We start from the raw sequence: 23925 nt of genomic DNA on the forward strand, positions 1-23925 counted from the left end.
GACAGCAAAGGCCTTCAGAGTGACGTGAGACAGCAAAGGCCTTCAGAATAAACTATAAGACAGCAAAGGCCTTCAGAGTAAAACGTAAGACCGCAAAGGTCTTCAGAATAAAATGTAAGACAGCAGAGGCCTTCAGAGTGACGTAAAGACAGCAAAGACCTTCAGAGTGACGTAAGACAGCAAAGGCCTTCAGAGTTAAACATAAGACCGCAAAGGTCTTCAGAATAAAATGTAAGACAGCAAAGACCTTCAGAGTGACGTAACACAGCAAAGGCCTTCAGAGTAAAACGTAAGAGCAAAGGCCTTCTGTACCCTGTGCTTGCAAATCTTATCACCTGACTTCATAATAAGTAAATGCCACATGGTTAACCTTATGAAAAGTATTTCTGGTAATGAAAAGCAACTTTGAATTTTTTATACATTGGGATTCAATGTAAGATTTCAGTAGAAACGTGTTTTGGATTTACTTTCTTTTAAAGTGTGAAAGACACTGGTAATAGTTGATGAGCTTCCACTGGTGGATTTAAGCGGGAGTGTAGCAGGGGGTGGAGGTATGTTATATCATGCCACTGCCTCAAGTGATATAATTTACATTTTTAATGTAAAGAGAGCACTGGGGATGCCAGGGAGAGGATGAAAGGCAGGCAATGTACGAGAGGATCTTTGTAGCTGTCAAGGGAAGAGAAATCTCCCATCTGTCTTTAGTACTTTGTCTCCATGCCCTGGACCCTAGCCTTGACCAGGCTGCCATCATCTCATGGAAACTGAATAGCCTCTCAACTGGCCTCTGCACTTCATGTCACTGAGACATGTCCCTTTCCCTCCGACAGCCTTTCTGTGGCTTCCCATGACTTAGGATTGGTCTAAATGCTTGCTCTAATCTTGTAGGTCTGAGGTGGTCTGCTGAGCATGCCACCCACAGTCCTCCCACAGTGCTCTCCCACTCCCTCCCCTTCTTCTGCCCCCATTTTTCTTTCTGACTCCAGGCAAGTCTAGGCCACTCTCCACCCCAGGGCCTTTTTACAAGCCAGTTCCTTCACCTGGAGCCTCTTTCACGTGTATTCTGTCTGGCTGACAACCCCTCATTCTACAGGCCTTTAATTCAATGTCACTTTCCCAAACAGCCTTTCCTTCATCACCCAACTATCCAGGGTCAGGTTCTTCAGTTTTCTTCTTCATAATGGGCTATGCTTTTCCTCTGTAGCTCTAGGCATCACCTGTAATCATCTAATTGTTTTCTTGTGAGCACAGGAATCTTGTCTGCCCTGTTCACCACTGCGTCCAGGACACATTAATGAGTAGATGTAAATGCAGAATTATCATATGACCCAGCAATTCCACTCCTAGGTATATACCCCAAAAGATTTTAAAACAAATATTCCAACAAAACTTGTTTATAAATGCTCATAGCACCATTACTCACAACAATCAAAAGGTAGAAACGACCCAGTGCACTTTACCTGATGATGGAGAAACAGAATGTGGTGTATCCATGCAGTGGAGCACTCAGCGGAAATGAATACAGTACTGATACAGGGTAGAACATGATGAACCTTGGGAATACTATGCTAAACAGAGGGCCATGTAGGGTGTGATTCCACGGGTATGAAGTGTCCAGAACAGGTAAGTTCTCAGAGACAGAGAGCAGACTAGTGGTTTCCAGGAGCTGGGGGAGTGGCAATGTCATTGGTACCGAGTTTACTTTGAAGATGATAGAAGGATTCTGCAAAAAGGTGATGGTTGCACAACATTGTGAGTGCATCAAATGTCACTAATGGTTCATTTTATGTTGTGTGTGTTTGGCTGCAAGTCCTGAGACTTGTGGAAAAATGATAGAGTGAGTTCATAAAGAAGATCCTCCTGCCTGAGATGTCCCTGTCATTTACACTGTGTTTTCCTGCCCATGTCAGGCAGTGGCTTGCATTTAAGGGTGACAAACTTGGGACTTTTCATGCATTTCTGGGTTTCTATGATTGTAGCTTCCAAATCCACCAGTGTTCCTTACCTCAAATGCCAGGAAGTTGGGATGAACCTCCCCCAACCCACCTCAGTGGTGGGAAAAGCCCACTTCCCTACCATCACATACCTGATGTCCAGTTCCAAGTTACAATAGTGGCAGTAACACTTGGGAGGAAAAAGTGAACCGGAAACAGAGAAGGAAACAGTTGGGGTGAGGCGAGTGAATTCTTTCCCTCCCTCCCTTTCTCCCCATCCCCCTCTCCCTTCTTTCCTGCCCTCACCCTCTGCTCTTTCCCTCCGGTTGTGACATCCCGTGGGCTCTATTCAGCCCGCCTCTCACCACTCCCACCTTCTTCCCCATCTTCCAGCCAGTTCTCCTCCTCCCCAGAAGGAGCACAGTCTCCTAAGTTGGGGTTTCTCAGCCTCGGATTCCCGCCATGTTGACCTGGGTCCTCTTTGTCATGGTGAGCTGTCCTGGGCCAGGTAGGATGTTGAGTGGCATCCCTGGCCTCCACCCTCTAGATGGAGCTAGTGCTCCCTCTTCCAGTTGTCACAGCCAATCACATGGTCCAGACACTGCTGAGTGTGCCCTGGGTGGCAACGTCACCCCAGTTTGAGAACCACTAGCCTGTCACTGTCTCAGGCTCATCTCCCTGGCTGCTCCGTTTTCCTCACTCCTCACGCTCAGCGCATAAGCACTGCTTGTAGAACTGCTGTGCGGCTCTCATCTCCACTGGCACCACCGTATCTCCTGCCCTGGCAGATGGCTCCTCCTCTCCATCTCTCCGCTTCCACTCTCACCTGATTCTGATTCAACTCTCCACAGGCAGCACCGAGAGGGACCCTTTCATAACTCAGAAGGGATCTCACTGGTGGCTGTCCACAGGTTAGAACACACGCTTCCTTCTCGTGTGGTCTGTGAGAACCTTGCATGACCGGGCCCCCCCTGCCCCTCTCAGGTCACATAGATTTTCCTTTGGTTCCTCTAAGGCACTTAGCGTGTTCTTTTCCTGGGGTCAGCTGTGTGGCCTGCTCTGCTCACGGTGGTTGCCCCCAAGCTACTCTGAAGGCAGGGTCCTTCCAGTCTGTCATCTCTATGTCCTGACGCCACCTGCCCGGGGAAGCAGCCCATGGCCCTGCTCACTCTGTGATCGATCTCACCCTGATTTACTTCATGTTTCCTGGAGCTGGCTGCTTGTTTCTCTGCAGTCCTCCTGCTCTCAGTCACTGTCAATCATGCGAGCTCCGGGGACTCTAGGACCTTATGGGCTCTGTCTTCCTCTGAGTCCCCAGCATCTAGGGTGGGTCCTCTGCCCACATGAATATCTGAAGACTGAATGAATGAATGATGCCTTGTTGCTTCTTTCTTTCCTTCCTTCTTTTTCTCTTTCTTTCCTTCCTTTTTCCTTTCCTTTCCTTTCCTTTCTCCTTTCCTTTCCCTTTCCCTTTCTCCCTTTCTTTTCTTTCTTTCCTTAAATTTTTTGAGGCAGGGTCTCACTCTACCACCCAGGCTGAAGCGCAGTGGTATGATCTTGGCTCACTCCACCCTCCACCACCCAGGTTCAAACGATTCTTCTGCCTCAGCCTCTTGAGTAGCTGCAATTACAGGCGCCTGCCACTACACCTGGCTACTTTTTGTATTTTTAGTAGAGACGGGGTTTCACCCTGCTGGCCAGGCTGGTCTCGAACTCCTGGCCTCAAGTGATCTGCCTGCCTTGGCCTCCCAGAGTGCTGGGATTACAGGCGAGTGCCACCACGCCGGCCCGGCTCATGGTTTCTTGCACCCTGCCTTATTTTCACGTCTCTGAGTCCTGCACATGGTGTTTAATCCTCTGGAAGGCTTCCCCGGCTTCTTCTCTTCAATTGGCTGATTCTGTCCTCTCCTTAACCCACAGCGGAGGGGTCACCTCCTGTAGAAAGCCTTCCATGACCCCATGCTTCCCCTAGGCTGCAGTAAGCCCCACTGCCTCCTGCGCTGGCACGTGCTCACGAAGTGGTACCACTCGGTGATCTGGTTCTCTCTGTGGATGCCTGCCTCCCTTGCAATATTAGGACCTGCTCGAAGGTAGCTCAACCATCAGAGTCCCTAGCAACCAGTAAAAGGCTTGGTCCTTATGAACGTCCCCTCGAAAGGGCAAGAGATAGTGACAGAGAGAGGCAGAATGAGTGTATGTATTTCAGAGGAACCCCTGGGGCTGTGTTAGTGCAGAAAGGAGTAGCTTTTATCCTAGTCTAGAGGTGGAAGGGAGGGAAGGAGAGAGAAGGAGGGAGAGAGGAGGGAAGGAAGTAGGGAAGAAGAGGGGGAAGAAGAAAAGGAAGGGAGGGGGAGGGAGAGAGGAAAGAAAGAAGGGCAGGAGGGAAGAAGGATGGGGAAGGAAGAAGGGAGAGGGGAAGGAGAGGGAGGAAGAAAGAAAGGGAGGAAGGCATGAAGGGAGAAGGAGGAAAGAACAGAGGGGGGAAGGAGAGGGAGGGAGGAAAAGGAAGAGAGGAAGGAAGGAAGAAGGGAGGGAGGTAGGAAGAAAGAAGGGAAGAAGGAAGGAAAGAAGAAGGAAGAATGGAATGAGAGTGGAGGGAGGGAGGGAGGAGAGGGTGTTTCACAGAAGGGCTCTCCCACCGTTTCCTGCGTGGCACCTCTGAGGCTCCCTCCGTCCCCTCCTCTTTGCCCCCAGTTCCCTCCTCTTTCCTCTTCCTCTCTCCTTCCTCTCTTCACCCTCCTCCCCTCCGTGCCGGCCTCTTCTTACCCAGTCCCCTTTGTTGTAGGTCACGAAGAGGTAGGTTATCACCATGTAGGCGCATTTCAGGAAGTTCCATGTGTTCCTCCTCTTGGGGGGTGGTTTCCTGGATGGGGTGGTGGCTGAGAGAGGCTTAACTGAAGAGAACCATGGAGATGAGTTATGCTGATGGCCTTCCCTCCCTGCCCTAGAGCTTCCTGCCACTGCTGTATCTCCATTCTGATCTCTAAACTCACACCTCTGCCTGCCTCCTGAGTTGGAATTTTGGTTCACATCCGCCACCATTGCCAGCTTCCCCCTTCTTGGTTACCTCCATACCCCAGACAAACAGTCAGGGATGCCTTTTGGCTGTCTCACACCTCACATCCAAGACATCACCAAGTCTGACCCTGCCTTGCCCAGATTTCTCACCAAACTGTCAGAGGGGTTTGAACCAGAGTGGCTCCATCTTGAATCGGGGCTGGGTGAAATGAGGCTGAACTCTACTGGGCTGCATTCCCAGGAGGTTAAGATCGTCTTAGTCACAGGATGAGAATAGGAGGTCGGCACAAGACACAGGTCACAAAGACCCTGCTGATAGAACAGGTTGCAGTAAAGAAGCTGCCACAACCACCAAAACCAAGACCGGGATTAAAGTGACCTCTGGCCGTCCTCACTGCTCACTGTATACTAGTTATAATGCATTGGCATGCTAAAGGAGACGCCCACCAGTGCCCTGACAGTTTACAAAGCCATGGCAACATCAGGAAGTTACCCAACTTGGCCCAAAAAGAGGAGGAACCCTCAGTTCCAGGGAATCTCCACTCCTTTCCTGGAAAACTCATGAATTATCTACCCCTTGTTTATCATATAATCAGGAAATAACTGTAACTATACTCAATACAGCAGCCTTTGCTGTCGGCCTATGGAGTAGCCATTCTTTTACTCCTTTACTTTCTTAATGAACTTGCTTTCACTTTATGGATTTGCCTCAAATTCTTTCCTGCATGAGGTTCAAGAACCCTCCCTGGGGTCTTGATTGGGACCCGTTTCCGGTAACAAAACCATCACCTCTCCCCCATCCCCAGTCTCAGGCTCTGCTCTTGCTGGCTGCCTCTGCCTCCTCTGCCATACTTTCTCTTTCTCATGAGCGTTAGTAGGGTCACTCTAGCACCAGATCAGACCACGTCGCTTTCTTATTTCAGACCTCATGTGCTGCACGAGTGTTTCTTTCTGTGTAACATTTCCCCCGTCTTTTCATTTTGAAAGTATTACATTCAGAAAATCTGTTTTTTACAGGTAGACCTGTCTGTCTAAAGAGATTTTAAATAAAAAATAAAACATTGTCAGTGTAAAGGCAAATGCAAATCAAAAAAGAAAAAAAGTTAATTCTCCCTGTTGACAATTCAGGAAGCGATTCCTCCCTGTCCCCTTTGCTTAGAGTGTTTACTTTAGAAAACTTGCCACTGCAAGTCTCTATCTCTTCAAAGTGTACACACATCTTTTTCAAAGCTAAGTAAGCCTGCTGCCAGCACTATGACCCAGACAGGTGTTTTCAACGACCTTGAAACCATCCCTTGGAAATGTAAACATTAAGGAAGGTAGTACCCATTTCTCCCCAGCTTCTTGTTGGGAAAGGATGGAGCCTAACTTTGGTGGGCACCCCACTGCTAGTAGCAAATTTACCTCCTGTGAGAAACATATTCGAAGTTTATTTTTGGGCCAGGTGCAGTGGCTCATGCCTGTAATCCCAGCACTTTGGGAATCCAAGGCAGGCAGATCACAAGGTCAAGAGATGGAGACCAGCCTGGCCAACATGGTGAAACCCCATCTCTACTAAAAATACAAAAAATCAGCTGGGCATGGTGGCGGGCACCTGTAGTCCCAGCTACTCAGGAGGCTGAGGTAGGAGAATTGCCTGAACCCAGGAGGTGGAGGTGGTAGTGAGCCAAGATCATGCCATTGCACTCCAGGCTGGGCAACAGAGCAAGACTCCCTCTCAAAAAAAAAAAAAAAGTTTATTTTTCCCTTAGATTAACAAAACAAACACAGATGGCTGCCTCAATAACCAGGTTAATTTCAGATGAACCATGTACAGCAAATAGAGTTGCCAAGTCCTCCTCTTCCTTGAGGACTAGCTGCCGTTTATCTTGAGAGCAGGTATGTAATAAGTTGTATCTGTTTGGCTATATAAAAGGGTGAACATTTTTTTTCTGTCTTTGCAGTCTCTTTGAATATCACGTTCTGGGTTTAATACTTACCCATTAATAAAACTATTTTCTTTCTCTTCTACCTGTGTGGAGAAGATCTCTGGGTCTGGTGGATATTTTTGTGTTTAATTATATGTCACCAACACCAGCCTATCCCAGGCCCCTCAGATATACCCTCCCAATCAAAGGTACACAATCACATCTATAAAAAAAAATGAGGCTCTTCTTTCTTTCTTTCTTTGCAATCCTTTTGCCTATTCTTTCCTTTTCCTTGCCTGGCTAGGACTTGCACTAGATAGAACACTCAGTGCAATGTGAAATGCAAGCGGTGATAGCAAGAACGTCTCAGCTGTGACCTCAGAGGTGACACTCTCTACCCCGTCAGCCCTCTATGTCGCTGGATTCCATGTCTGAGGACTTGGCCAACAACTGGCGAGAAATACTTCTAAAAACCCCAATAAAAATAGCAATACAACAATAAAAAAATACAGAAACATAGCAGTATAGTAACTAAGGAGCATTTACATGGTATCAAGTATTATGAGTAATCTAAGATGATTTCCAGTGTGCAGGAGGCAGGAGGCTGTGCATAGGTTAAATGCAAGCACTGGGCTATTTTGTATCATGGACTTGAGCATCAGTGAATTTTGTTATCTGCACAGAGGTCCTGGACCCAAACCCTGAGGATCTTGAGGATTTTACCTTAAACAGGTTGTTCCTTGTCATTTTTTGGTAGTTATTACTTATTATATTAAGATGTTCCCTTCTACTCCTAGCTAGCTGAGGTATTTTTTTGTTTGTTTGTTTGTTTGTTTGTTTTTTAATTTTGTTTGCTTGCTTGTTTTATCATGAGTAAGGCAGGGCATGGTGGCTCACATCTGTAATTCCACCACTTTGGGAGGCTGAGGCAAGAGCCTCCCTTGTGCCCAGGAATTTGAGACCAGCCTGGGCAACATAGGAAGACCCCCAACTCTTCCAGAAATTTAACATATTAGCTGGGTGTGGTGTCACATGCCTGTGGTCCCAGCTACTCAGAAGCTGTAGCGGGAAGATCACTTGAGCCCAGGCGTTTGGGGTTGTAGTCAGCTGTGATCAGATCACAGCACTCCAGCCTGGGCAACAAAGCTAGACCCTGTCTCAAAAAAAAAAAAATCATGAATAACTGTAAAATCATATCATGTTCTTTTTCTGTATCTACTGAAATAATATGCTTTTTTTATGTTAATAAGGTGGGAATACCATATATTGGTTTTTATCTATTAAACCATTGTTGCATTGTTGGAATAAAGAGAATTTGGTCATGATTCTTTAAACTATCTTGCCAAATTGGATTTGCTAATATTTAGTCTAGGATTTTGCATCTACGTCTGTAGGAAAGAATGGCTTGAAATTTTCCTTTTTCATATTTGTCAGATCTTTTATCAAAGTTACTCAGTCCAAAAATGAGTTGGAAAATGACCGTTTTTAATGTTCTAGAAGATTTCATGTAAGATCAGTGTGATTTCTTCCTTGAGTGTTTGGAAGAATTCACCATTAATGCTGTCTTGAACCTGGAAGACGCTTTTGTGTGGGGAAAGGCTATTTAATTACAGATGACGTTTCTTTAGCAGTTAGAGGATTGTTCAGATTTTTTATATCATTTCATTTGTTTTGGCAATTTGTGGTTTTCTAGGATTTTGTCCATTTTATCTAAACTTCCAATTTTATTGGCATAAAGTTTCTCCAGTTATCTCCTTATTGTTATTTTATTTATGATGTTCTCATCTTCCTTCCGAATATTGGCAGTTTTTTCTCCTCTGTTTTTTCTTATCAGTAATGCCAAAGGATTAAATTTCTATTACTCTTTTCAAAAGAACCAACCGTTAGTGTTCTTCTGGTTTTTTTGTTTTTTTTTTTTAATTTGAGGCTTGCTCAGTTACCCAGGCTGGATACAGTGGCACAATCACAGCTAACTGCAGGCTCCACCTCCCCAGCTCCTCCTGCCTCAGCCTCCCAGGGAGCTGGGACCACAGGCGATGCCACCATGACCAGCTCTACCTATTTTAAAGTGCTCATCTCCATCATCTGGGTCACTTGGAGGCTTGCTGCTGTTATCTGGTTTTCCTCCCTTGGTTTTCCACCCCACAGCCCTGTCACCCAGGACTTAACCTGGTAATTTCTAGGGGGGAAGAGAGGACTCAACACTCCCCAGAAGCAGCAGCTGGGATAAAAATGTCTCCCACTCACATCTGAGTATGTTGGGTCTTCTTGATGCCCATGAGCAGTGTAAAGGGGGCAGGTGGCTTGCAGACTTTGGATACCCTTTGGGAAGGCAGCCTCTCGGGTACCAAAGCCCCTGGCCTTATTACCTGAAATCTTCTAAGGCTTTATCCTAGCCCAGACTGAAGGGACACGCTGTCCTGTAGATGAGGATAGCCCAGACTGAAGGGACACGCTGTCCTGTAGATGAGGATAGCCCAGACTGAAGGGACATGCTGTCCTGTAGATGAGGATAGCCCAGACTGAAGGGACACGCTGTCCTGTAGATGAGGAATGGCGTGACTCCATGCACTCACCTTCCTCCTTGCAGTCACTCGTTTCTTCTGAAAATGAAGAGGAGGAGGAGAAAGAGAAGGAGGAAGAGGAAAGAAAGAAAGGGGGCGAGAGAGGGAGGGAGGAAGAGGAGGAGGAGGAGGAAAAAAGGAAAAGAAAAGAAACCATCAGGTGAATGATGAAGTGGATGGAGACCAAACTCTAAATGGGGCTTCTGGGTGCCTCGAATGAGAGAAGAGAATGCAGTTAGTTTCCTCCGTGTCCCTGCATCCCAGGGACTCTCCTGCCTCAGGACCTTTGTGTAGGACTGTTGGCCCCACAGGGTCGTGAGGTGTTCCTTATGCTGTGCTGAGATGCAGGATCCCAGAAGTAAAGAGACAGGACACTGAAGAACTGGAGATGAGCAGCTGGACTCAGGGGGCCACGCCACCTATGAGCTGAGACAGGCAAGGCCTCGAACACCCAGAAGTGTCTATATTTATTAGGTACAAGCAGGGGGAAGGGTCGTAACTGAGGTCATCATCTATAGGCTTAGTGATAAGGCATACATAATCACGTGAGTGACAAGCGAGGGGGCCACCCCATTATGTCACCTGGGCAGAGAGGTGGGCCGTGCACAGTAGGGGGCCATGCCATGTGCAGTAGTAGAGGATCATGTACAGAAAAGGGGTCCACCCCCATTAGGTCACCGAGGCAAGGAGGTGGGCTGTGTGCAACAGCTGTCGTGCGCAACACATCTTATCTGGGGGCTGGAGACTTCAAAGGGTTTCTGATAGAAGGATACTGTAAGCCAATGCAGTGGGAGCTGGCAGACTTGTCCTCTTCTCCTAAGATATTTATGGGAGGATGATTGGAGCTAGCACAGAAGCAAGAAAAGACTGACAGGGTGTACAGACACTGTGACGTCACACCAGAGGGGTTCTTCTCCCTCGGTTATTTGTGGGATCTCAGGCCTGAGGCCGACTTTCCACAGGAACTGGATGCAAGGTACTACAACTCCTCTCTCAGTAGGAGAGGCTCTAGCTCCAAGCCTGCCATGCAGCGTATGCCCTTTCAGGCAGGAATGCCACCACCTGAGTCTTTGGTTCTCATCCTGGTCTGGCTGTTTTCCCATGTACTGCTTCTGTTCTGTGACTGCTCTAGGCATTCCTCCTACTACAAACTACTATATGGTTATATGGAAGGATTCTATAAATCGGCACTAAATGTGTCAGTACAGCTCCGACTACAATACCTGAATGATTATATAGAAAGATTATGTGGAACTAAGTATGCTAGATATAAGTACTAAGTATGATTATATAAGCTAGATATATGGAAGCAGTAAGTTATACTTCAGGCACTAATTCAATAAACTAATATATGATTATATGTAAAGGATTATATAAAGGAATAGCTGAGTAATAACATTGTAAGATATTCTTCAGGCACTAATTTTGCCTGGGGTTTGCACAGCTCTCCTTCCTCGGTGCCCATGTGGGGGGTTACCCACACCTGTGCACATGCTGTTCTATCTTCCTGGAATGCCCTTCCCCCAGCTACGTCTGCCTCAACTGCCCTTCTTCTTCTTCAAGCTTTTGCTCAAATGTCATGTTCCCCTGACTGCCCTTTAAAAACCTTTTTTTTTTTGAGACAGAGTTTCGCTCTTGTTGCCCAGGCTGGAGTACAATGATGTGATATCTGTCACTGCAATCTCCACCTCCCAGTTTCGAGCGATTCTCCTGCCTCAGTCTCCTCAGAAGCTGGAATTACAGGTGCGCACCACCATGCCTGGCTAATTTTTTGTATTTTTAGTAGAGACAGAGTTTCACCATGTTGGCCAGGCTGGTCTCAAACTCCTGACCTCAAGTGATCCACCTGCCTGGGCCTCCCAAAGTGCTAGGATTACAGGCATGAGCCACCGCGCTCGGCCAAAAAATTTAACTTTTCCCACACTGCGTTTCCATCTCCATTACTCTGTTGTCTTCATAGGACATGACGGCATCCGACAGACCTGTAACCTACTTCTTTATATGTTTTCTCCTCTGATTGGAATACAAGTTCCACTTGGTCCCAGACTTGTATCTGTTTTGTTTTCTGCTGTATCTCCAACACCTAGAATAAGATTTTGTATAGGATAGCTAACATCAATTCATATTTGTTGGACAAATAAAAACATGCTAAACATTTGTGATGCAGACGATGGTGTGGATAAAAAGTGTAAGGTCTGATGCTATTTAAGGCTCCTCCACCATAGTGAAAAGTCAGTACCCATATATTTCTGTGCACAGGAGTGAACGCAAAATAGCATAGTCAGCAGACTTACCATGCAGTACTTGGAGACTCAGCAAACCTAATAAGGAAGACAGGGGCATACAATGCAAGTCAGAGGGAGCAGCATGAGAAATACTTCCAGACCAACAGGTCCAGCAAGTTCACCCCAAGCACTCCTCTTCCAAGAAGCCCAGCGGGATTCCCTCATCGTCCCCTTTCACACTGTCCCCACTGCCACCTCCTCCTGGCTGTAATGTAACTGCCTGTGACTTGTCCATCTCCCCACCTCCATTAAACTGTCAGTTGGAGTGAGGGTGTGAACATGTCAGATCCGTCTTTCAGCTTTCCATCACCTCACATGGCCCCGCCTAGTATTCATACCTAATGCTAGGTATTATAGAACGTTCTTCCCAAACCAGCTTCCCACAAAGTCCGGGGGCATGTACGGAGCGAGGTTTTACCTAGGATCTCTGATGTGGTCCATCCGGAAGGAAATGGGGTGAAGGAAGCAAGACATGTTTCAGGGGAGCAGACAGGGCCCAGAGTGTGGAGTTCCAAGGAGTCATGAAGGAGGCAGCCGCGTGTAGGGAAAAACCACAACATCAGAAGATGGAGGGATAAGCCCTGGGTGGGTCGTGGTGAGTGGTCAGGACGTGTAGAGTTAACGAGGCAGACAGTCGAAGGCTGCATGGTGGGTCAGAGGGGATGGCAGTGCTTTGCAGGACTCTCACAGCAGCTGGGTTAGGCTGGGAGGGAAGCTGCCACGCCGTTCCCATCTTTTTTTTTTTTTTTTTTTTTTTGAGACGGAGTTTCGCTCTTGTTACCCAGGCTGGAGTGCAATGGCGCGATCTCGGCTCACCGCAACCTCCGCCTCCTGGGTTCAGGCAATTCTCCTGCCTCAGCCTCCTGAGTAGCTGGGATTACAGGCACGTGCCACCATGCCCAGCTAATTTTTTGTAGTTTTAGTAGAGACGGGGTTTCACCAGGTTGACCAGGATGGTCTCGATCTCTTGACCTCGTGATCCACCCGCCTCGGCCTCCCAAAGTGCTGGGATTACAGGCTTGAGCCACCGCGCCCGGCCCGCCGTTCCCATCTTTTCTGTTTGGAGACGGAGTCTCGTTCTGTTGCCCAGGCTGGAGTGTAGTGGTGCAATCTTGGCTCACTGCAACCTCTGCCTCCCAGGTTCAAGTGAACTTCCCGCCTCAGCCTCCTGAGTAGCTGGGGTTACAGGTGCCCACCACCACGCCCAGGTAATTATAGTTTTGTAGAGATGGGGTTTTGCCGTATTGGCCAGGCAGGTCTTGAACTCCTGACCTCAGATGATCCACCTGCCTTAGCCTCCCAGAGTGCTGGGATTACAGGTGAGAGCCAATGCGCCCAGCCTTTTTTCTGTATATTTTGTGTCCCTCTAATGTGAGTACCTACATACGTCATCCAAGGGCTGGCACACTCCATCCCTCCAGCTCTTGTTGTTTTCTGAACTTGTTTTCTTAGTAACAGCTTGGTTGGTATATTAATATAATTCACGTCACTTATGAGTCACCCATTAAGTGTACAAGATAGTATTTTTTAGTACATTTACAAAGCTGTGCATCCATCACCACAATAAATTTTAGAACATGTTCATCACTCGAAAAAGAAACCATGTACCCGTTGGCCATTGCCCCCCAAACCCGGTGCCCCTGCACAGTCACTCCCCGTTTCTCTGGGCTCACCCTCCTCTCCCGTGGTCCTGGGCAACCACTAAACTGCTGCTTCTACCTATGGACTTGCTTCCTGTGGACATTTCATAGAGCTCGAGTCATATCCTCTGTGCTTTTGTGTCTGGCTTCTTTCACTGAGCACTATGTTTTCAAGGCTCATTTATGCTGTCTCCTGTGTCAGCACTCTCTTTGTGGCCGAATAACATTCCATTGTATGAATAGACACATTTTGTTTACTACCCATTCATTGGTGGGTGGACATCCTGACACCCGCTTTTGTAGATAAAGTTTTATTGGAACAGAGCCATGCACATTCACAGTGTGTTGGCTACTGCTTTTGTAAATAAATAAAGTTTTATTTGAACACAGCCATGCCCATTCTCTATGTGTTGTCTGTGGCTGCTTTCAGGCCGCAAAGGCAGCATTGAGTAGCAAGTGGCTGCAGAGACCACCTGGCCCTCAAAGCCTAAGATATTTACTATTTGGCACTTTACAGTAAAGAAAAAAAAATTGCTGATTCATCCCTGCTTTATATCACTGAATTCTCAAACAAAAAATATTATCTCCATTAATCAAGTAGGAAAACAGAATCCAAGGAAGTTTGAGTAAGTTATACCCAAATGATAGATGATGGGAGTAGAATTCCCACCCAGGTCTGTTTGCCCTGAAACTCAGGCTGTCTCGGCTGAACCACATGCATCCTGGGTGAATGTGTGGGTCAGGGAGAAAGAGCCCCTGTGCATCGCCGGACACAGAGCTTGGCACCTGGTAGGCCCTTAGGCAGGTGTTCGGGATTTTTTTGTTGGGTTTGGGTTTTGCTTGTTACTGGAGCAGGGCTGGGTCCGCTTTTCGTTTGCTAGGTGCTGTGGGTGCAGCCTCAGGATGCAGGAAGGAGAAGGGCCTGAGGAAAGGAGCAGAAGGAGCAGGACAGAGGTGCCTCCTGCAGACGTGGGGCGTTCCGAATAAACGCAATTGAGGCAGTTTGATAAGAGCCCCGGCTGAACTCTTATCCCATGCCAGACACTTTATTCAGCGGGGTGTTCTCGACCTCCAGACGAGTGACATTTGGGGCTGCATAGTTTTTTTTGTTGTGGGGGGCGGGGTGTCCTGTGTATTGTAGGGTGTTTAGGAACATCTCAAGACTCCCCCCATTAGGTGCCATTAGCCTCCTCCACCACCTCCCCGAGTCCTGACAACCAAAAATATCTCTAGGTGTTGCCAGGCGTCCCCTTAGGGGCCACATCTCCCCAGGTGAGAATCATCCTGCTCACAGCACGATCCTGTTTACTCCTCACAACCTTGTGAGACTGGAACCATTACGTGTGTTGTATAGACCAGGGGGCTGCGCCTTTCAGGAGGTGAGGGCCCAAAGCCCACAGAACTAGAAAACGGTGCAGTAAGGACCTGCACCCACAGCGCACACTCTGCCGGTTCTGCTTTCCTTTCTTAGCTTAATTTTATCGTTTTTACAACACACACAACATAAAATAATAATAATACTTCCAGTGTCGGGATGCGGCAGGGACCTTGTTAGTCTGAGCTGCTTTAACCATGTTCTAGTTTGCACTGTTTAATAGCACCGTTTGGGGATCAGATTGGGCTTCAGTTATTCTCTGCACCTTACTGGCTGTGTGAGCATGAGCAAGCTACTCGCCTTCTCTCACCACCATGTTTTCAGCTGTAAAACAAGGATGATGGCTTGGGGACTATCACGAGTCAAGCACTTACAACTGTGCCTGGTGCCTGGAATGTGCTCTTGAGCTGCCGGTACCCTTTTTCGATTTGTTTTTTCATATCAGGGTGTCTTGGGTTTCATTGAGGCTCCAGCTGCACAGAAGTGGGGTTTGGAGGTAGTCGTGAGGCGTGGACAGGATGATGTCTCAGAGCTGGGGTTTAGATGGCTTTGAATGTGGACCAAAAGAGAAGAGTGTGTCCTCAGCCAAAAGGCAGAATCAACCCGAAAGTCTATCAATGGATGATTGAATTAAAAGTGCAGTCTATCCATATAATGGAATATGACTCAGCCATAAAAAGGAATGCAGCACTGACACAGGCCACAGTCTGGATGAACCTCGAGGCTACGACGCTGAGTGAATGAAGCCAGACACAAAAGACCACACAGTGTATGATTCCACGTCTGTGAGGTACCTAGAATCCTCAAATTCGTAGAGACAGAAAGTGAAGTGGTGGTTTCTGGGCTTGGCTAAGAGTGGACCTCCCTTGGCAGAGATGAGAACGGGAGCAAAATAGAAGGGGTCAAATGTGAAACAAGACTTACGTTTCAATACTGTTGAGATGCCAGGAGCAGAAGATCCAGTGGGCATTGTTGGGCACCAGTGGAGGCACCGAGAGGAGAGGAAAAGAAAGAAGTTAATAACGCCTCCTCCTAGCTCCTCCCACCCTGCTGGTTCTCAAAACAGACCTTCCCAAAAATGAGAAATAAAGTATCTTCCAGATTCAATGGATTAGACTGGGGCCCATGGTGGGTGACTTGAGATGATTCTTTGAGACATTACTCCTTTAGAGATGCATTAATCCAGGTGGACAGAGCCCCAAGTATCCAGTTTCCATGCGGATTAATCTTCCAGAGATTAAGAAGATACTAGAGCATCCCTTTGAGTCTCCAGGGTTCTCTTTCATTTCTCCCCTGAGGGTCAGGAGGGAGAGAGCTTGAGGAAGAAGCAAGGCACTCCTCTTTGGTTCTCTTCTCAGTCACCCTCCCAACAAATATGTACAACTCAGTACTTTCTTGTCTTCTGGGGCAATGGTCCTGTGAGCTCAGCGATGTTATATGCTAAGGGCTCACACACAGTCCTGCATGTAGCCCCAGACCCACCCATACCCCAGACACACCCTTACAGCTCTCCACACAATCTGGGGCTTGCTGTCCACCCTGAAACTCCTTCAGAGAGGGGGGCAGCTGATGGAGGGTCTCTCTCAACTTGTGTTCTACATGGAGAACTATCCGAAGATTCCCTTCTTTTTCTTGTTACCTCTTCTTCCCAACACCTGAATACTTCCAAGTGACCCATAGGAAAGGAAAAATAACTTACTTTTTACTGGAGGAAGTAGCAGAACCAGCATTCAGGGAGTCAGTATGGAAAAGAGTGAGCAAGAGAATAGAATCAGCAGACATGACATTCAGTTATTCCTCCATTCAGTGTTTTAAACTCTTTATGTATTAATTTTCAATAGAGAAGGGGTCTCCCTATGTTGCTCACGCTGGTCTTAAACTCCTGGGTTCAAGCTGTCCTCCCACCTCTGCCTCCCAAAGTGCTGGGATTACAGGCATGAGCCACCGTGTCTGGCCCAAAGATCACCATTTGGGAGGCAAACACAAGAGCTTAGAATTCCATCACAGACATCCTCCTTCTTTGATATGAAGTAGGGTCCTGGACCTTAATTTTAAACAAAGACCCTGACAAGCACTGCTTTAGCTCAGAGGTCAGCAAATGTTTTCCCTAAAGGGTCTGACAGTAAATAGTGTAGGCTTTGCAGGCTACATGGTCCTAGTCACAGCTAGGCAACTCTGCCATTAGAGCACAAAGACAACTACAAATAATACCTAAATGAATGGGTGTGACTGTGTGTCAATAAAACTTTATTTATGAAAGCAAGCAGTGGGCCTGTCTGGAGTTTGCTAAGTCCTGCTTTATCTCAGTAGTTCTCAAACCATCTGAGCCAAATCATCAGAAGCACCTGAGAAACCTTTTGAAAGAACAGATTCCTGGGTCCCACCCCTTGGTATTCTCATGCAGAAGGCCCAGATAGAACACCGATATCTGTCTTTTTGAAAAAGTTTCAGATAATCAGTTTGGAGAAACTTCCCTTTATAACTTGTGTTCCATTTGACCAGTGCTCTTGTAAGAATTCAGTAATATAATAGAGGCAGGTTCTCCAGTATTAGTTTTCTTCAGCTCCTTCTAATGAGCAAAAATAACATGAAATAGATGTACAAGAAACATGTGTGAGGGCCAGAAGTGGTGGCTCATGCCTGTAACTCCCCCACTTTGGCAGGCCAAGCTAGGAAAATCGCTTGAGCCCAAGAGTTCGAGATCAGCCTGGGCAACATGGTGAGACCCCGTCTCTACAAAAAAAGAAAATATCAGCCAGGTATCGTGGTGTGCACCTGTAGTCTCAACTATTCAGGAGGCTGAGGCAGGAAGATTGCTTGAGCCTGGGGTGTCTAGGCTGCAGTGAGCTGTGATTGCACCACTGCACTCCAGTCTGGGCAACAGCGTGAGAACCCATCCCAAAAAAAAAAAAACCAAAAAACCACCCACACACAAGAGAAACATTTGTGTAGTCCAACTATGTGCCATATGGTTTTCTAGGACATGTACTAAAAGATGAACAAATCTTTGATCTTAAGGATCAGTACTCATGAGAAGAGGGGCCTCGTTCCATCTTACCCAAACTAGATAGAGTATAAATATGTCTGTCTTCACGAGAGGCTGCTCCACCATCTTCCTTCCTTGAAATTTCCCCTACCCTCTGTAAAGGGCCTGGCCCCTTTCTCTCCCCAAGATTATCACTTTTCCTTTGGAAGACGAATGGGTTAAGCTCCCTCGCATTGGAGCAATTTCTACACCAAATAAAAAAGATATAGTTTACACTTAGTGAGGTGCTGAAGATGGTTTACAAGAGACAATTACTAAAATTCAGGAATTGTACAAGGCAGCTGTTAGACCCTTAGTAGCCTGAAATCAGGCACGGTCAGAGTATTTACACCATGGGAAATGGCAGTCACTACAAATCAGGGCATCCTTTCTCACTCTCCTCGTGCAGAGGTGGTTGTTAGACATTTACCAGCATAGCACAGCTTAGATTCTTCAGCAGAACCTGTGCTGATGATGCTTCTGATGCCAGGCCAATGGCTAAACACTGGGGCCTGCACCAACCCTTCCCTGACATTTTTTAAAGAGTTTGAAAGCCCAGAATGGGTTATGAGAATCTAATTTCAGAGACAAAGACTGTCACAGTACTTACTTTCTTCTTCTGTCCTATCTGGAGGCAACAATGTAGGCAGCCCAGGTTCCAATGGAGGTGCAGAGTAGAGAGAGAAGTCAACAGTAAGACATGGGTCTCAGACACCACCAACTAAGCATCCCTGACCAGTCAGGACAGCAGAGGTAGAGATGAGGCAACCCAGCTCACTCATTTTATGGGTGAAGGCACAGACTCAACTACTCAGTCACACCTTCTAACAAATGTTTACAAGGCATCTCCTGTGTGCTGGGCATCACACAAGGTGTGGAGGATGCACTGGAAAGCAAAGCAGGCCTGACCCAGATGCTCAGGGAGCTCACAGACGAGTCAGAGAAGCAGGCAGCAAAGGCATCAAAAAGTGGGGTGAGTATTTTGGGTAGACTTGCTGGGTTCCGTGGGAACCTGTAAGGGGGTGATGGTTGCTGACCTTGTGGGGACGCCAGGGGAGGCATCTTGAGGGAAGTTAGGTTGTGTCTGAGACCTGGAAGATGAGCATGGGTTAGCTGGGGGAAGAAATTTGGCAGAGGAGGGAGGAAAGAGTCGCAGACAGAGGGGACAATGTGGGCATCTTCCTGGGCAGGTTGGACCCTGCAGGTGCGGGAGGATTGAAGGAGGCCCACTGTCAGGGGTCTGTTCACCTGCTGGCATTCCTCACAACGTGGTGCCCCTATTGTGGGGAACATCGGCAGGTTAACAGACCCCAACAGTGATACCCAACATGGGGCAATCCCGACAGCAGCCCACCTCAGGGGCACGGTGGTGGAAGGTGACCGTGGCACGAGGCGTGGCTGGAGAGTATCTGCAGCTCAGTGATGCTGCGCCCTGGGAGTCAGCTTAAGGGCCTCAGCCTTCACCCTGAGAACAGTGGAGTGCCACCCGTTAGGACCTGTGCTGCAGTCCTGGCTCTGCCACCCCAGCCTCCTGACCACCAGCAACTCACTCCATCTACTTGTGCCTCAGTCTCCTCATTGAAAAGTGGAGTCATAATTAAGAGACCAACCATCCTGGTTTGCCCAGATGCAAGGGGTTCCCAGGATGCAAGGGTTTCAGAGCTAACACTGGGGATGTGCTGGGGCGAGCTGGTCGCTCTAGATGTTGTGGCATTTACACCTCTTAGAGTAGTTAGAAGGACTAAAAGAATCAGTGCACAGGAATACTTGGAAATTCATGGGCTCATTTAAGGTGCTGAATGAGTCTACTCTTAGTGGCTACCTTGCCTCTGATGCTCTGCCTCCTTCGAGGCCTCAGTTTCCCCAGCTGTTTAGTGAATCAGATGATTTCCAGCCCTGTGAGTCTGTGACTCCTGCCACATCCACCTCGACTCCCCGCCGTTGTTATATCTGACAGTGGCTGCATTAGATTGGTACTTGGTTTCATGGCAGGCACTTCACATGTGGAATAAGAACATTTCGCTTTTTATAAAGTCCAGCTGTTGTCCGGGTGCAGTGGCTCATGCCTGTAATCCCAGCACTTTGGGAGGCTGAGGCAGGCAGATCATGGGATCAGGAGTTTGAGGCCAGCCTGACCAACATGGTGAAACCCCGTCTCTACTAAAAATACAAAAATTAGCTGGGCATAGTGGCGCATGCCTGTAATACCAGCTACTTGGAGGCTGAGGCAGGAGAATCGCTTGAACCCGGGAGGTGAAGGTGGCAGTGAGCCGAGATCGCACCACTGCACTCCAGCCTGAACAACAGAGCAAGACTCTGTCTCAAAACGGTAACAATAATAAAATAAAAAAATAAAGTTCAACCACATTCCAAGGAGGAAGGTTCTGGCACACAGAGGGCTGGTATATATGGGTTGGGTGGATTTTGGGGAACAGGAGTGAGGGAGAATGGAATTATTGAGCTTGTTTAAAGGAGAAGGCTGCAGCTTCACAGGCAATGTGGGAGGGACAAAAGGCGGAAGGAGAAGTAAAGGAGAGGTGAGAAGAGGTGAGCAGAGCGGGGGAAACCGTGTGCTCAAGGTTGGGGTGTTCCTGACACTCTCACCTTTATCAAAACTCAGTAATTCTAGGTTTCTGTAAGATTTTTCCCATAACACGTTTCTGGGGGAAATCCATGGAGGAAAGTCCTACTTCCAGGTTGATGGGCAAACAGAGAAAGTGCATGGTTGTTTAGCCACCTAAGATGGACAGAACTCAGAAACTGTCATCATAGGACTAACAGAAACCACAAGGAGGACTTTGGAGTCCAGAACCCATGGAATGGTGGGGGTGGTGAGGAGCCGAACCCACTTTCACTGGCGCCCTAATATCTGAGTGTTTCTGACATTGTATCATAATCTCACAACCACAGTGCAATGTGTGCTGCTAATGCTGGTTTACTGGGTAGCAGACAGACTTGGCCTGGGTGGTGTGTGCGGGTAAATAATGGAGCCAGGTGGAATTCTGGATGCGTATGTTTTGGGAAGTCTGGCTGGCATTCCCTCTGCTGGGCATCTCTAGCAGTGAGAGATGAAGGCTTAGTGACGCTGAAGAGATCTCAGGGGGACACAGATTCAGCTCTAACTCCTTGGGTGCCACCTGGTGAGAGTTTTTCTCCTTCCAGTTCTCTTCCAACCAGGGGGAAATTCTCAAAATGGCGCCGACTCATCGTTAACTCTTAACACTTGCTAGTCTTCCTTTCTACCAAAGAGCGAGAACAACCTTCACGCAACGAGCCTTGGCAGAAAAGTGTCGAGTTACAGTTTAATGACGTTTTATTTTCATATTTATCTTCACAGCCGTCTCCTTATGACAAGCAGTGTAGAGCCCTTTTCAAGTTCATTTACTTAAGGAAAATGCTGTGTGTCCATTTAAAGAATGATAGACATGGGGGTTCTGGTAGTGCATAGATGCAGCAAGAAATCTTGATGAGGTTCAGTCTATCTGTGAGAAAAATACTGGGGGAGCAACTTTTTTTTTTAGCCATCACATTGTCAAAAGTAAAAAGTGAGATAACATTCCATGTTGCTGAAGGTGTGGGGAAACGGGCGTCCCCACAGGCTGAATATGAGGGTGCAAATGTGTTCAACACCTGTCCACATTTAAAAGGCAGATACCCTTTGACCCAGCCATTTCCCTTTTAGGAACTTAACAGGTACGAATTTGCAAAACTAAAAAAGCCATGACTCTATAAGGATTTCCATCATACCACTGTTTGTAATAACATCAAAACAAAATAAAACTGAAATCAAAATATGTTAGGAATCCCAGTCAACAGGATGGAAGGAAACTAAAAACTAGAATCATATATTAGGAAAAAAACTCAATGTACATGAACCAGAGGCTCATTAAATTATGGGAGTCTACATGAAGCATTTTTCAGGTATCTGAAAGAGGTAAAGTTATATTGCTAAAACACATAATACTTTTAGCTTGAAGAGTTAAGGATGTACATATATGTGTGTGTGACTATTTCTTGGGAGATTACATGTGAAACTAGAAATGGTGCTTGCTTCTAGAGAGCAGGGCCGGGAATGTGGTGAAGAGAATGATTTTGACTTCATTTTATATTCCCTCAATATTTTCCCATGTGCATATGCTATTCATAAAACTTTAAAACTCCACAGCGTAGTAATTACTAGGCAAAATTCTAGCTGTAACCTTATATAGTAATACATATTTTTATTGCATCAAAGCTCAAACAAAACATGTGATTGGATAATGCCTGAAATGATCTATAGACTCTTCATAAAAGCATAAATGACTCAATAAGTCTGCATTATCTTGGAGACAGGAGAAAAGAAAGACGAAGTCCAAAGGACATAATCCCAACACTTACCATCTGGTGACAGTCTGCTCATCAGACCTGAGGAGGAAGACATAACAAATGATGTGCAAATGCAACAGAAGGAAATATTTCTAATTAATAGATTTCCCCCAGTTCAACAGCTTTAACAAACTCTCTTCTTCGGGAAGTGTGGCCATAATGCCTCAGTCATGCCTCATTATTCCCACTTAATCCCTGTTCCTGCCTCTATCAATCATAGAAAGTCCAGGCACGGTGGCTCAGGCCTGTAATCCCAGCACTTTACAGGGCTGAGGCAGGTGGGTCGCCGAGGTCAGGAATTCAAGACCAGCCTGCCCAACATGACAAAACCCTGTCTCTACTAAAAATACAAAAATTAGCTGGGCATGGTGGTAGGCGCCTGTAATCCCAGCTACTCGGAAGCTGAGATGGCAGAATCGCTTGAACCCAGGAAGCAGACCCTAGATTGCGCCACTGCACTCCAGCCTGAGCAACAGAGTGAAACGCCCTTTCAGGAAAAAAAAAAAAATCATAGCAAGCATCACTTGTATTTCCTTGTCTCTGTTTCTCACCAGACTCTGAGTTTATACAGAATGAGCACATCAGATCCACCTCTGGGCTTCCAGGCCCAAGCATGAGTCCAGGTACATACTAGATACTCAGAAATCCTTGCTTAAAATTTCCCACCAAAGTGCACAGTTCAGGGGTGTTGCGAAGTGGCAAGGTATTTACCTACGATCCCTGATGGCAGCCCATCCAGGAGAGTCAGCGTGGTGGCCAGTGTTACATGCGTGGTGCAGAATGTTGTGCCCAAGAGGTTGCAAAGGGGAAGCCATAATCAGAAAAACAAAACAAGGTCAGATGCTGGGGACTGGGAACAGATTGGGAAGTAGAATCCATGAGGGGTCATGCATGGCGAGCAGTCGGGGACTGGGACTCAGGATGCTGTGAGATGATTGAGGACCCCTGTGCATTTGGTGCAGGGAAGAGCTTCCAAAGTAGGAAAACAGATTGGGACAACAATTGTGAACCGCTCTTCATTCATGCTAGGAACAGAAGAAAAGATGAGCCTCGATTGCCTCTAGAAAGAGGGGCCAAGCTCTGTACTTGTATTTACCCCACACCAACCCTCTGAGCTCAGATGTTGTCCCCGTGTTGCTGATGAGGACAGGTGAACCTCCAAAGAATTATGTGATTTGCAAAGACCTGTGCAGCTGGTGAGTGAAAAAGCAGGAACTCAAACTCAGATCTCCCTGACTTCTATAAATCTCCATTTCCTCATCTACAAAACGAGAATGTTAACTGGGACAAGGCATCCTACGTATTGAAGAATCCCATGGAGTTTGCTAGTGGAAAGTGCTGTATTTATGCAGCTCACAACACCATTCTCCATATCCCTTAAATTCAGCTGGTAGATAATGCCTAATGTTGGGAATATTGATGTGGGCATTGAATGGTTGATATCCAGGTGATGCATTTTACTAAGTGGGTAGCCTTGGAATGATCAGTGAATTCTCTGTACTCCGCAAAATGGACATGTTATTTCCTGTTTGGAGCTATGTCAAAAAAGGAAGATAATGCAGATTGAGTACTTAGGGTAGCTCCTGGCTCAAGGTCAAGGTTAGTAAAGTTAGAAATAGTACTATGAGGTAGGTAATAATGACGATGAGGATAATAATATTGCAGTTGTATGTAATGGTGTGCCCGTGTGTGCGTAGTGGGGCAGCGATGTGGACTCAGAAGGAGGTAGTGATGAGGATAATAATATTGCAGTCTTACGTAATGATGTGCCCGTGTGTGTGTAGTGGGGGCAGCGATGTGGACTCAGAAGGA

The 23925-nt window shown here is 47.0% G+C and overlaps 1 protein-coding gene across 2 annotated transcripts in view; it reads right to left on the reverse strand.

Annotated features, from left to right (window-relative positions):
- EDDM13 (epididymal protein 13) overlaps positions 1-23925 on the reverse strand; it is a 37070-nt gene that overhangs the window by 2814 nt on the left and 10331 nt on the right. The window contains exons 5-12 of one of the 2 annotated variants that reach the window (XM_032263075.1): positions 22825-22833; positions 22126-22152; positions 18344-18376; positions 12127-12135; positions 11718-11744; positions 9436-9462; positions 4701-4828; positions 2087-2124 (exon numbers count right to left, since the gene is read on the reverse strand). In XM_032263075.1, coding sequence (XP_032118966.1) covers positions 2087-2124; positions 4701-4828; positions 9436-9462; positions 11718-11744; positions 12127-12135; positions 18344-18376; positions 22126-22152; positions 22825-22833 — 298 coding nt within the window. Of the gene's footprint in view, positions 1-2086; positions 2125-4700; positions 4829-5102; positions 5207-9435; positions 9463-11717; positions 11745-12126; positions 12136-18343; positions 18377-22125; positions 22153-22824; positions 22834-23925 lie in introns of those variants that run through there. The other variant, XR_004264227.1, reaches the window with a different exon arrangement.

The sequence above is a fragment of the Sapajus apella genome, unplaced genomic scaffold (assembly GCF_009761245.1).
Source record: "Sapajus apella isolate SASKATOON/1434 unplaced genomic scaffold, GSC_monkey_1.0 scaffold135, whole genome shotgun sequence".
In the NCBI taxonomy this organism is placed as follows: Eukaryota; Metazoa; Chordata; class Mammalia; order Primates; family Cebidae; genus Sapajus; species Sapajus apella.